The sequence below is a fragment of the Urocitellus parryii genome, chromosome 10, assembly GCF_045843805.1.
Source record: "Urocitellus parryii isolate mUroPar1 chromosome 10, mUroPar1.hap1, whole genome shotgun sequence".
NCBI classification, from domain to species: Eukaryota; Metazoa; Chordata; class Mammalia; order Rodentia; family Sciuridae; genus Urocitellus; species Urocitellus parryii.
The window spans coordinates 128,580,811-128,592,877 of NC_135540.1; the positions used below are offsets into that span (position 1 = coordinate 128,580,811).

Genomic DNA, 12,067 nt, shown 5'->3' on the forward strand with positions numbered 1-12,067 from the left:
TATGACTAACAATGGAAAAGCAAAACTGTGCAAATGTCCATGAAGACAGTCAAATGACTCTTATTATAATGAGAAGACAGAAATATCTTTCTTCCCATCAGCATCTGCTGATTGTCACTGCTCCTTAACCCCTTAGTCCCTCTGGTAGCCACATTCCCTACTCCCCACAGGAGGGGTCCTAAAAAATGATAACTTGAATTTTTAATTTCAGCCACTTGGATGTCATCCAGTGGAATGGAGACTCAGAAAGGCTCCAGCCCTATCTTTCCTTAAAATGCCCTTTTAATAGTCACTGTTGTGACACCAGCTGGACAAATGCATGCAAGCTACTGCTACAGCCATTGCTGACTTTAACAACAAATTCTGAAGGTGACTGCAGGTTTTAAGCCCATTACTAGCTACTTAACCCTCACCAGCTCACTCCTCAATCTGTTCTTCCCAGGACAACAAATGGACATCATATTAACTAAAATCACCCACTTTTAGTTCCATATACACTCATACACATGCCTGATTGCCATCCTCACGTATTTGGGTACACACAGACAGAAACAGATCATGCATTTACCTTAATGTATTTCAGTGTTTTACGTATTCCCCACGGCACCACATAGACCCAGTTAACACCTTCCCAAGATGGATCTGGAAAACTATCAACCTGCAAATCCTGCCAAAAGTCCAGTTTTTCTTGTTCTCCTTCCTTAATCTCTGGGTGCTTGATGAGCCGAGTTGTATAGTATTGCACAGCAAAGAAATCAGCAGTGCCTTTGATCATTTTCTTCTCTTCCTCGGTAAATTCTGGAAGCTTCGATGATGGAAACCCTTGCTTTTTACTCATGGATGCAATGTGGGACTTGACAAGATCAGGATAATCACCATCAATGAATATAGGTTTAGCAAAGAAATCTAATGCAAAAGCAGATGCTCTTTTAACAGCCTCCTGGTCAGCCACTGAGTTGGGATCTCCTCCGGGTTCCAACCAGACAAAAAACAATGATAGAGACACCTTACCCTTCTGCTCTTTTCGGAATAAGGAATCATAGCTGTGCCAGGCTCTGGCATGAGCCTTAATCAAATTATGAGCTGCCTGATAACCTGCAGGCCCAAAGTGAGGTATACCAGGAGCAAAACTGCCCATGTTATATGCCAGCACAGCAAGAATGTTAGGCTCATTTATGGTGATCCAATGCTTGACTCGATCCCCAAAGGTCCTGAAGCAAAACTGAGCATAGCTGTCAAAGGCTTCAGTGATTGCCTCTGACAGCCAACCTCCTTGGTCTTCTAAAGCCTGAGGCAGATCAAAGTGGTAGATGGTCACTATGGGTGTAACCCCATTTGTCAACAAATCGTCAATGATCTTGTTGTAGTAGTCAATTCCTAAGAGAGAGGAGGAAAAAAAAGAAGAAGAAGTGAGAAATTGTTTTTAGCATGTTGGCTATAAATTTTAAGCTAGAAAGGATCAAGAGGATTTCTTATTCAATGAGGTCTATTACTTCCCACAGAATAATCATTGAGAAGCTAGAAGAAAACGTGGAAATCCCAGGAAAGACTGGCTGATGGGGGAGTGGGAATGTGATGGGGTAACATCATGGAAAGACACTTATTCTGAAACTAGATACATTTGGGCAAGTCACTCTCATCCAAGATCGTGTTATTGTCACACTTACTGAAACTGTTTGATTTGATTCTTAGTATGTCAAACTTTACCTATTAAACCCACTAGAATAGAAGCCCCAGGACAGCAGGAATCTTGACTTTCTAATTCAGCTCTGGATTCCCAAATCCTGGGATAGTACCAGAAATTTAGTAGGTAATAAATGTTTGTGGAATGAATGAATATGGGAAGTATTGGATAGAAAGTAAAGGAATTGATTCAGATGGCCGATTCAATGCTTTTCCAGACCTATTAGCTTCACGAGTCTAAGAAAAAAAAAACTACTGAGTCTGAACATCACCTCTCCCCAGAATGAATGTTCCAAGCAGAGTCAGAGGCTCAGGACATTGTGAGGGCCTGGCTGGGGTTTGCTCTAAATTTCTGACAGGGTGCATGGAAAGACATAGCCAGACTGGGTTTCAGCTGACCCTCCCCGGATAGCTTGTGTGGGAGAATGCTTTCAGGACTGTTGCCAAGTTCAGAAGGACGTTATTAAGTTGAAGAGGCTCTGCCTCAGGACCCACAGTCAGGAAGATATTGGTCCAGCCTCATGATGACCCTCACCTGCGAGGAGATTTTCCAGTACAGATAGATGTCAGTGCTACACGTGGTTTTGCGTGTTAGAGTATGGAGGGAAATGAACCTTGGAAGAGAGCAGCTGTGCTGTTTGAAGAGGTTGTTGACTGAACAGAGATATAAAATCATGCACAGAATTGTGTACGTTAAAAGTTTGCCTAAAAGACTGGTTCCCTCTCCCGGCCCCCCGATAGCTTAGGATCCTCCAATTTAAAAAAAAAAAATTAATTCAGACTTTGGCATTGTGTCATCAATCCAGTCATTCATTTGTTAAATGTTTAACTATAATCTGATGGAGAAATTATTATATGCTGGACATATAAACATGAACAAGGTAAACACCATCCTCCTCCTCAGGAAACTTATCAGGAGGGACTTGAGATAAACTTATAAACCAGTGCAACATGGTACTACTAGTAAAGATAAAATATAGAGCCTTAATTTAAAATGTGGTAAAGGGTACCCAGGCTACACTTGGAGCATTTGAAAACTTAATGTGCATAATGACTCTCCAGAGTGAACAATAGTGCCAGGCTAACTAAATGCTGTCCTAACTCCTTCACCTGGTAGCTCTGTGACATTGGGCAAGTTACTTGATCTCTCTGAATTATCTTACCTCTCTGTGAAGTATAGTTAATAATAGAAACCTATTTCAATGAATTATGATGACAGTTGCATGAGTGGATAAATTGAACATGCTTAGAACAGTTCTTAGCATCTGGTAAGGACCTAGTAAAGGTAAACTATTATTCTAGAAATAATTTTTATTGTTATTGTTATTAGTGACAACCAAGCCAATACTAAAAAGGTGACTATAAATCACCCACAGAAGAGATCCAGGAAGAGAAAAGGGGGAAAGGAATGTGCCAAAGACCAAAGGAGATATAGAAATAAAACACCCAAATGAGAAAAGTAGGATATTTAGTTTTCTATAGCTGGGGAGTCAGCAAACATCACCTGCAATTGGAGGGACTCAAAAGCCAACAAAAAAGAGGAAACACAGCCTGGTGCAATAGTGCACCTGCAATCTCAGCGGCTTGGGGCTGAGGCAGGAGGATCTCGAGTTCAAAACTAGCCTCCGCAAACTTAGCAAGGCACTAAGCAACTCAGTGAGACCCTGTCTCTAAGTAAAAAATTTAAAAAGGATTGGGGATGCATTCGGCTCAGTCGTTAAGCGTCTTGGATTCAATTCCCAGTACAAAAAGAAGAAGTGGTAGGGAGGAGAAGAATGAAAAGAAGAAAAGCTATATAGAGTTTGGTGTTTTGTTTGTTTTTAAAGGAGAAGTCTTCAGGTTACTGGTTACTGGCACAAGGAAGCAGGAGGAAGGCTAAATAGAAGCAGGGTGTCCCATGTGGTTGGTTTGGGGAAGGTATTTGGCTTCCTCTGATTGGGACTGAGTGGGAAGCAGGGCGGTGATGGTGGGACAAACAAACACACAAGCTGCTGACCAAGTCCTGACTATTCTGGGCTGATGGCTTTAGAGATGTGATTTCGCTTCTGGTGTTTCTTACATAGGTCAGAGTTTTATTTTCATATAGAATTATAGCTATTTTGTCTGGTCATCATTTGTCATTCTCTTAGAAGAGTATGACTCTTTCAGGCAGTAAGTTCAGTATAAGGTGAATGTACAGCCCACCAGAAATGAGAGTGGGGGAGAGGTTAGCAAGGTCACCAGAAGCCACGTTATACACAGTCTCATGCTGGCTCTCTGCCTAAGTGATATTATTAACAATAACTCATGATTTAGCAAACTGGAACACTGTGTGAATCAAGTATCACAACTGCATATTTGGGAGATGCATTTCTACGCTATTTCTCACTTAGTAAGCAGAATAACTCCTTCTCCTCCCAAAGATGCCTGTGCCCTGAACCACGGAGTGGATGAATATATTATCTTATGTAGCAAAAAGAGATCTTGCTAATGTGACTAAGGTAAGGACCTTGAGATGGGAAGATGTCTCTGGCTTGTTCAGGAGGACCCCACATAACCACATGAATCCTAGAAATAGAAGTCAGTCAGAGATATGAACCAACAAGAGAAGAGAGGATGGTCGCTGGAGAGGGATTCAACCTGCCATTGCTGGCTTAGAAGATGAAGAAAGGAGACCACTGAGCCCAGAAATGCAGGTGGCCTCTAGAAGCTGCAGTGGTCCTCAGGTGAGAGTCCCCAAGGACCTACAACCACAGGAATGAACCAAGACCCAACTCTCCCACATAGGCTTCAGAAATAAATGTCGCCTTGCTGGCACCTGGATTTCAGCCCTGGAGAGACCTGGGTCAGATGCCTGTCCCACAGAACTCTAAGGTCACATATGCAAGTAGCCGTGTTTTTGGTTGTTCTGAGCAGTAGCAATAGAAAACTAATACACTCACCAAAATTTATAAAGCTTTTCTTTTCTCTCTTGATGAAAGCATTTCAGGAACCCATCTCTGTGCCCCTGTGAGCCCACATTTCCTCATTTGTAAATGGGAATGTCAAAACTGATAGGATGGAATTATCTTGGTATTGTTAATGCAAGTTTTTTTAGTCAACTCTGTTCAATGGCTTTAATCAAAAAATAATGTTAGCATTCCCTTACTGAATTCCTGCTATATATGCCAGATGTCATGTTTTTGCTTTATCCTAGCACTAAGTCCAAGATATGGATACTTTTACTACTATTAAATTTATGAGAAAACTGATGTTCAGAGAGTCTCAGTGTTGTCAAATGGAACCACCAACATTTAATCCCAATTTGTCTCACTACAAAGACTGTATACAATATAACACTTTTCATGTTTACTAATGTTCCAGAGCCAGAAAATGTGACAGTTTCACTAAGCTTAATATTCGCCTATTACAGACCTGATCACAATACCAGGTCTTTTCTATTTTTCCTTTAGGAGGAATCATTAATGATGGTCAATTAATGTAATGCAAACAACATGAAAAATCATGAGTTGTATTGAAACTAGATCAATTGTTCAAGTAACAGAGTATTGCATAATTAATATTTAATATCCCAGATCTGAGCAACTTTATTTCTGATTAGTACAGTTTATTCAATACTGTAACAAAATTTTTCCATGAGGTAGTGGAGTGGGGTTTTTAATGGCCAAGCCCCACACTCATACAATTTAGTCAAAGGATCAGGATAAATCACTCGGCCACCCTACACCTAAGTTTCCTCATCTGTGAAAGGGAATTTCCACAGAACCACCTCAGGACTGCCTTGGTGAATGAGACCAAATTGTCAATAGACATTCAGCTTTATTTATCAAGCAGATACAATTCAGTGACGACAACTAATTCTCTGAATAAGCATGAATTTTGCACTGATCATTGATTACCAATCTAGAGATCTTGAAACTTTAGGGGGTCATTTGGATCCTGCTCTGCTCCTGGATATTTAGGACAGGGTTGGTGATTTTGAGAATTAGAACTTCTGTAACCTTTCATAGCCAATAACACAGTCTCTGCTTTATTCAGCCCATTTCTGATTGTTTGGCCTTGGAAAATATGAAGTATATTTGAGTTAAAATTCTCTAAATATAAGAAAATAAGCCAGCCCAGACTAACTAAAATATCAAGGTGGTACTGGGGGCAGTTGGGTGGTGGAGGTGAAGTATGGTGGGTATTATTTGAGATGACAGGGAGTTATCAGGCACCCAACAACAGAAAAGTAAAGAAATAAATAACTACAGCTGGGATCAAGGGAATTGAAGTTAGAAGCTGAGAAATCCTATGTCTTCTCCAGTGGGGGAAATGGTCTCTCCTTGCACTTGCTCCATTGCCCTCCTTCTTTCAGAACGAATATTCTGCATGTGCCCAATTTTCTGTGGTCTCAAAATGGCCACACCATCTGCAAAAGCCCTGGTGCCCTCCACCAACCAACTCCTACCCTCAGTGTCTGCATTGCAAACACAGTTGAGAGAGGAATACTACGGGGAAAACTCAGCGTTTTCAACAAGGTCACAGGAGTCAGATATCACAGGGGATGAAGGCTTTCCTCTGTCCTATCAACTGTGTCTGGGAGTGGAGCAGAATTACAGAGTACAAAGAAAGGTGCGAATACCTTCTAAAAGGAGGTGACTGGATCTTGCAAAGATGATGCTTCCAGATTAAAACAACAACAACAGCAATAAAACTGTAAATACTGTAACAAGAATTCATTTTGATCTTGTGTCTAACACGTCAAATACACATAGCTCACTTTGGTTCACACCTCTCACACATTTGTTACCAATTAATTTCTTTAATAGGTTCTCTTGTCACACTGCCTGTATTAGTTAGCTACTGCTGCTGTAACAAGTTACCACAAACTTAAGAGGACAAAACCACCACAAATTCATCCTTTTATAGCTCTGAAGGTGAGAATTCCAATTGAAATCACCATGTAGCCACTCCTTCTGGAGGCTGTAGAGGAGAATCCACTTCCTTGCCTTTTCCAGGATGGGAGGCCCCCTGAATGCTCTCCCTCGGGGCCCATGCTTCCAAATTCATCCTCATTCTTCCCCTCAGTCCTCTGCTTCTGTCTTCTCATCTCCTCTCCCTGGCACTAATCCTTTTTCCTCTCTCTTGTAAGGGGCCCCTGTGATCACAATGGGACCACACAGATGACCCAGGGTCATGTCATCTTGAGACCCTTAATTTAATCTGTAGAATTCCTTTTACAGTTAATCTAATGTATTCTCAGCTCCTAATATTCAAGACAAGGACATGTTTAGGGAGATCATTATTCAGCCTAATATAGGGTTCAACATAGAATATGAGGTTAATGTTTATTTAGTTAATTAAATCATTCCCACAAAGTGCTCTTCTATTTTAAATTTTAACATGAACAAGAAATTCTGCATAAATATTCCCTTTTTGTCTTTTTTTTCCATTCCAATACTTGGGTCTCCTACTAATCACCCGAAACTTACTTTCAAGGCAGATATGAAAATGTACTTGGACAGTTGAGAAATACAGAAATATATGATTTGAGTTGCCAGCTCAATCTCTTCTTGTTAAGCCTTGAAAACTTGACATTTGAAAGAGAAAGGCTATGTAACAATTCCACTTTGTAAGATATTCTTCCAGTTTGGGGACTATAGAATTTTATAAGGTTCCAAATGTCCCATAATCAAGCTTTAAACTGGGTAGTCAAACCCACACACAATGAGGGTGAGTATTCCTTGAAAAGGACAGGGACAGGGATTTTCTAATTCTTTCCACGCTTTTTGAGAAAATGTTTAAATGGAAAAAAGAAACAAACGATGGCCTTCCTGAGTTAAAACAGTTCCAATCGCTTCAACAGATCACTGCACAAGAATGAGCAACTGTGTATTGAAATTCTGCCTCCTGGAAACACCTCCAGTGCCCTCTTGTTCAGGGAAAAGTCTGTAATATTAATCAACTGTGGCTTTACAAAAGCTGGGGCCAAATGCAAAAAGCTTGATTCTGCAGGCACGTGCCGGCCGCATGAGCTTGGCGTGAGTGACTTCCCAGTGCTGTTTGGGTGACTCCAAGGAGTCCAGCGCCACATGTCCACCACCTTCCTGCCCCAGTTTTTCTGGTTCTCTGATCTTAGGCTGGTGACCTACAGTGTGTCCCCATGGACTTCTGTATATCTTAACTTGGCTCTAAAAAGCTTGCTATGTTGACATATTGGGAGAAGTCTATAATCCTTCATCTGAAAATTTTGGAAAGAAAGGTGTTTAGAATTTTTTATTTTAAAAAAGAAACACAGAGCATATATCATATATTAAATTATCACCACAAGTGAGGCTGAATCAATATTCCTTAATATTTCTGCAGCAAAATATATAAATAAACTCATGAAATAGAATAAAATAAGATATGGAAAAAAAACATTTTTTACATCCATTTTTAGGTCAGCGGGTGGTACTACTTTAGCCTTAGAAAAATCCTTGGAATCTTTTAGAATTTAGAATTTAGAATTTCACACAAGGAATTGTGGGATTGTGGACCAGTATAACATATTGATGGGGATTATGATTAGAGGTAATAGTACTAGTAGCAGTTAAGTGGTAGTAGGAATATTTTGTTGTTTACCATCCAAATGGGGGCACAGGAAAACAGACTCCTAGAATCAGTGGAAAGAATCTTAGTGACACAGAGTGTCCATTTCCTTTTACCAACAGGGAAGTAGAGCACCAAGTGCTTTGATGAGCCTGTAAATGAACTCGAAGCTGAAGGCTGAGTTTTGATGTTAGACAGACATAGGTTGATCTCAGTCCTAACTAAATTTGTCATCTTGGAAGTTTTATATTCAGCCTACACCCATGTTAACATTATGCCCTCTGTTTTGAGAGGCTCTTTACTCAGAGGGCACTTATGAGCATTAAATTTGCCAAAGTAAGTACAATGTTTGGCACAGCAAGCTATACATCCTACATGTTCAATAAAAAGCAAAAATTTCTCAGTGGTGATTTTTTTTTAGAGAGAGTGAGAGAGGAGAGAGAGAGAGAGAGAATTTTTTTTAATATTTATTTTTTAGTTCTCGGCGGACACAACATCTTTGTTGGTATGTGGTGCTGAGGATCAAACCCAGGCCGCACGCATGACAGGCCAGCACGCTACCGCTTGAGCCACATCCCCAGTCCCTCTCAGTGGTGATTTTTATCATTGCTATTGACCTAATTCAATTAAATTTAGTAACCATTTATTGAATTCCTCACTATAAGGCACTGGACTAAGTTTCAGGAGTGTGCAGGGCAGAATTATCTGCACAGTACACTATAAGCAACTCAAGGGATTCCCTTAGATCTGCATTGTGAGCACCTAGCACAGTCTCTGATGCACAGTAGACACTTTGGATGAATGGAAATAAACTTAAGGTACTGAAAAACAAACAGTGGGTATAAAAATGGTAACAATGAGGAGTGTGACAAATACCTTAACAGCTTTGCAAAGTGCTATGGGAACAGAAAAAAATTTATATATATATATATATATCTTGTGGCTTGGAACAGAAGAAGACTTTAAAGATGAAGTATTTGTGCTAGGCTTTTAGGCCTAAGTAGCAGGCTAGGCCTTCAGCAGGTGCAGCTGAGGGTCAGGGAAAGGCCATTCCAGGCAGAAGGAAGAGTGTCAGCAAAGTCCTACAAAAGCAGAAAAGTGCAAAGTATGATAAATAAGGATTGGGCTGTGTGCTAGGGAGATGATGTGGGGGAATCACGTGGAACACAGGCAAGGGGAAACAGCTTGCAAAGCTGTGGGAGTGGGGGAAGACTAAGTCTAATAGAACTTGATATGATATAGAAAGGAGTAGAGACTGGATATTGAGGTTTGAGATGGCTGAAAATTTTTTATTTTGCCTTTTTTCAGAAAGAAATGATCCAGACTAATATGACTTAGACCAAGCTTTAGGAAAATGGCAGTAGTAGTATTTTATAGGAAGAATCAAAGAACAAACAGAGGGAAAGTAGGTAGACCCATTGGGGTCTATCAAAAAGCCTTTCGTGGAAATGATAAACACCTAATCCAGGGCAGAGGGGGAGTTAGGAGGGGAGAGAATACGTGGGCACAAGGAGAATGGACCTTGTTTGGCAGCCAATTAGATATTGGAAACAAAAAATGAGAGAATTCAAAGATTACTTTTTGTTCTTTAGACCTTGGGGTACAGTAGTACTGAAGAAAAGGGAACATATAGATGTTGAATCAGGAAGGCAGAAAATGATGAGTTCACTTTTAAAAGGAACAACAAATTACCACTTGTTCAAAGTCAAAAACAAAATGAACCACGGATGTCAGGAAAGTACACATTCAACCACCAGCAATCATTCAGGGGCCGGTGTCTTCAGAACCAAGCAATGGGCCTGCTTACCCTGCACTGTCCCTATTTGCGGGAGGCTGCCCAAAGGCCAGAGCTTCATGTGGGCCCATAAGTGGTGACTCCATGTCCCGTGAGGAGATCACGCCTACTTACACGAAATGAGCACTGCAGGTGCTCACGGCCACCTAGGATTTGTCATCGTGGGTTGTTGTGTGTGGGGATCTCACAACTAGCTCATAAAGAATCCCAGGCTATCAGCGAAGGCACAGGTGTGGGAAGTGTGGGCCACCAAGGTGCCCTCACCCTGGAGCCATCCACCTTCCTACCCTGCATTCAGAGACTCTTGTTAAACTTTCACTGGTGGCCCTCACTTGTTCCCCCAGTCTCAGCCGATGAGCAATGCAAAATCTTTTCCAGGAGGAAGTAGTAATAAAGGATCATTATTAAGAAGCCATATGTTGTAATGCAGGGGTTGGCAAACTTTTCCTATAAAGGACCAGAGAGTAAAGACTTTAGGCTTCTCGGGCCATATGGTCTCTGCCACAACTACTCAATCCTGCCATCAGAGTGAGAAAGCAACCATAGACGATGTGTGATGAATGGGCATGGCCCTGTTCCAATACAACTTTATTTAAGAAAACAGGTGGCAAACCAGATTTGGCCCTCGGGTCATTATTTTCCGGTCCTGTTAGGTGGAAGGGGCTTAGCCAGAGCTTAGGTTTAGATTTCAAATCTACCACTTTCCCAAAATGTCAATTGGACACACACCTCTGTCAGATATCATTCTACCTTTCTTATTGGTGGTGAGAATTCGAGAAAAACGAGTCTAGAAATGCCTAATAAATAATAGGCATTCACTAAGACAGGGAATGATCCTTTTAATTACAAGGCATAATAAAAATAAAAGCTAACATTTATTTAATGTTTATGTGTGTTAAGTACTTTGCAATCTATTTTTTCATTCAATCTTCCAACAACTCTCTATAAAGTGCAAACTGTAAGAGTGTACTTTTCTACTCTTGGGGAAACTGAGGCACTAAGGGGTGCCCAAGAGATACTTGTACCCATAGTAAGTGACGTAGCTGGTACTTCATAACAATAAATGGACTTCCGGGCCCTTGATACTAATCCCTATGCTGGTTAATTAGTTCCACTAATTCAGCTTCAATTAACATGCTCAGAATCATCATAGGTTCTTCAGGGCTTCTCATAACTTCTCACAGGGCTACATAACTGAAAATAGTTCAATACAACAAAATTTCAAAATTCACCTTCAGGTTAACACTCGGATAACATCTTACATAAGTAAAACGCTTATTTCAACCTCCCTCCCCCAAGAAAGAGCTCAATAGTGAAGGAAAACCAAAATATTACTGAGAAAGCTCATGCAAAACCATTTCCCAAAATTTAGCCTATAATCACTCTGAAAACTTGCAATTTCAAAGCTACACTGCAGAATAGCATACTGGATTAATTATGCCAGGCTGCAGCAATAACCTTGAATTAAAGCTGCAACCTTCTATTTTTAAGAAACACTTGCCTTTCTGGTTGATGAAACCTGTCGTCCCATCAGGTAACAGACGTGACCAGGAAAGAGAGAAGCGGTAATGAGTCAATCCAAGCTGTTTGATACATTTCAGATCTTCCTCCCACAGAGTGTAGCTGCCACAAGCTACATCGCCAGTATGGTTCTTGAAAACTCTCTCTCCTCCCTGATGGGTGAATGTGTCCCAGACACAAGGGCCTTTTCCATCTGCATCCCAGCCTCCTGAGAAAAAGAAGAAAATCCAACAGTTACACTCTTGACATGGAGAGGCATATGTGGAATGTAAATATTTGTCACCAAAAGAACACACCTCATTAGCTCAATGTGCCATATTTATAACTTTAAAATATGCCTTTAAAATAACACGTGTGAGTGGGTTATGTGTTTAGCTGTCCTTGATCCCTGAAGCTGACTAGTGGCAAATAAAAAATTACTGCATTAGTGCCTCTGCCTAGCCAGCTTTCATGGTTCATTATCTGAAGATCTCTTGGCTGGTAAACAAAGGTAGATCCAACCTATGAATGTCTGAG

General features: G+C 40.7%; 1 protein-coding gene across 1 annotated transcript in view; it reads right to left on the reverse strand.

The window, feature by feature from the left end:
* The window catches only part of LOC113193278 (cytosolic beta-glucosidase), a 107,970-nt gene that overhangs the window by 56,738 nt on the left and 39,165 nt on the right, over nt 1-12,067 (reverse strand). The window contains exons 2-3 of the mRNA XM_026403695.2: nt 11,532-11,759; nt 569-1,377 (exon numbers count right to left, since the gene is read on the reverse strand). Of these exons, the coding sequence (XP_026259480.2) occupies nt 569-1,377; nt 11,532-11,759 (1,037 nt within the window). The remainder of the gene's footprint in view (nt 1-568; nt 1,378-11,531; nt 11,760-12,067) is intronic.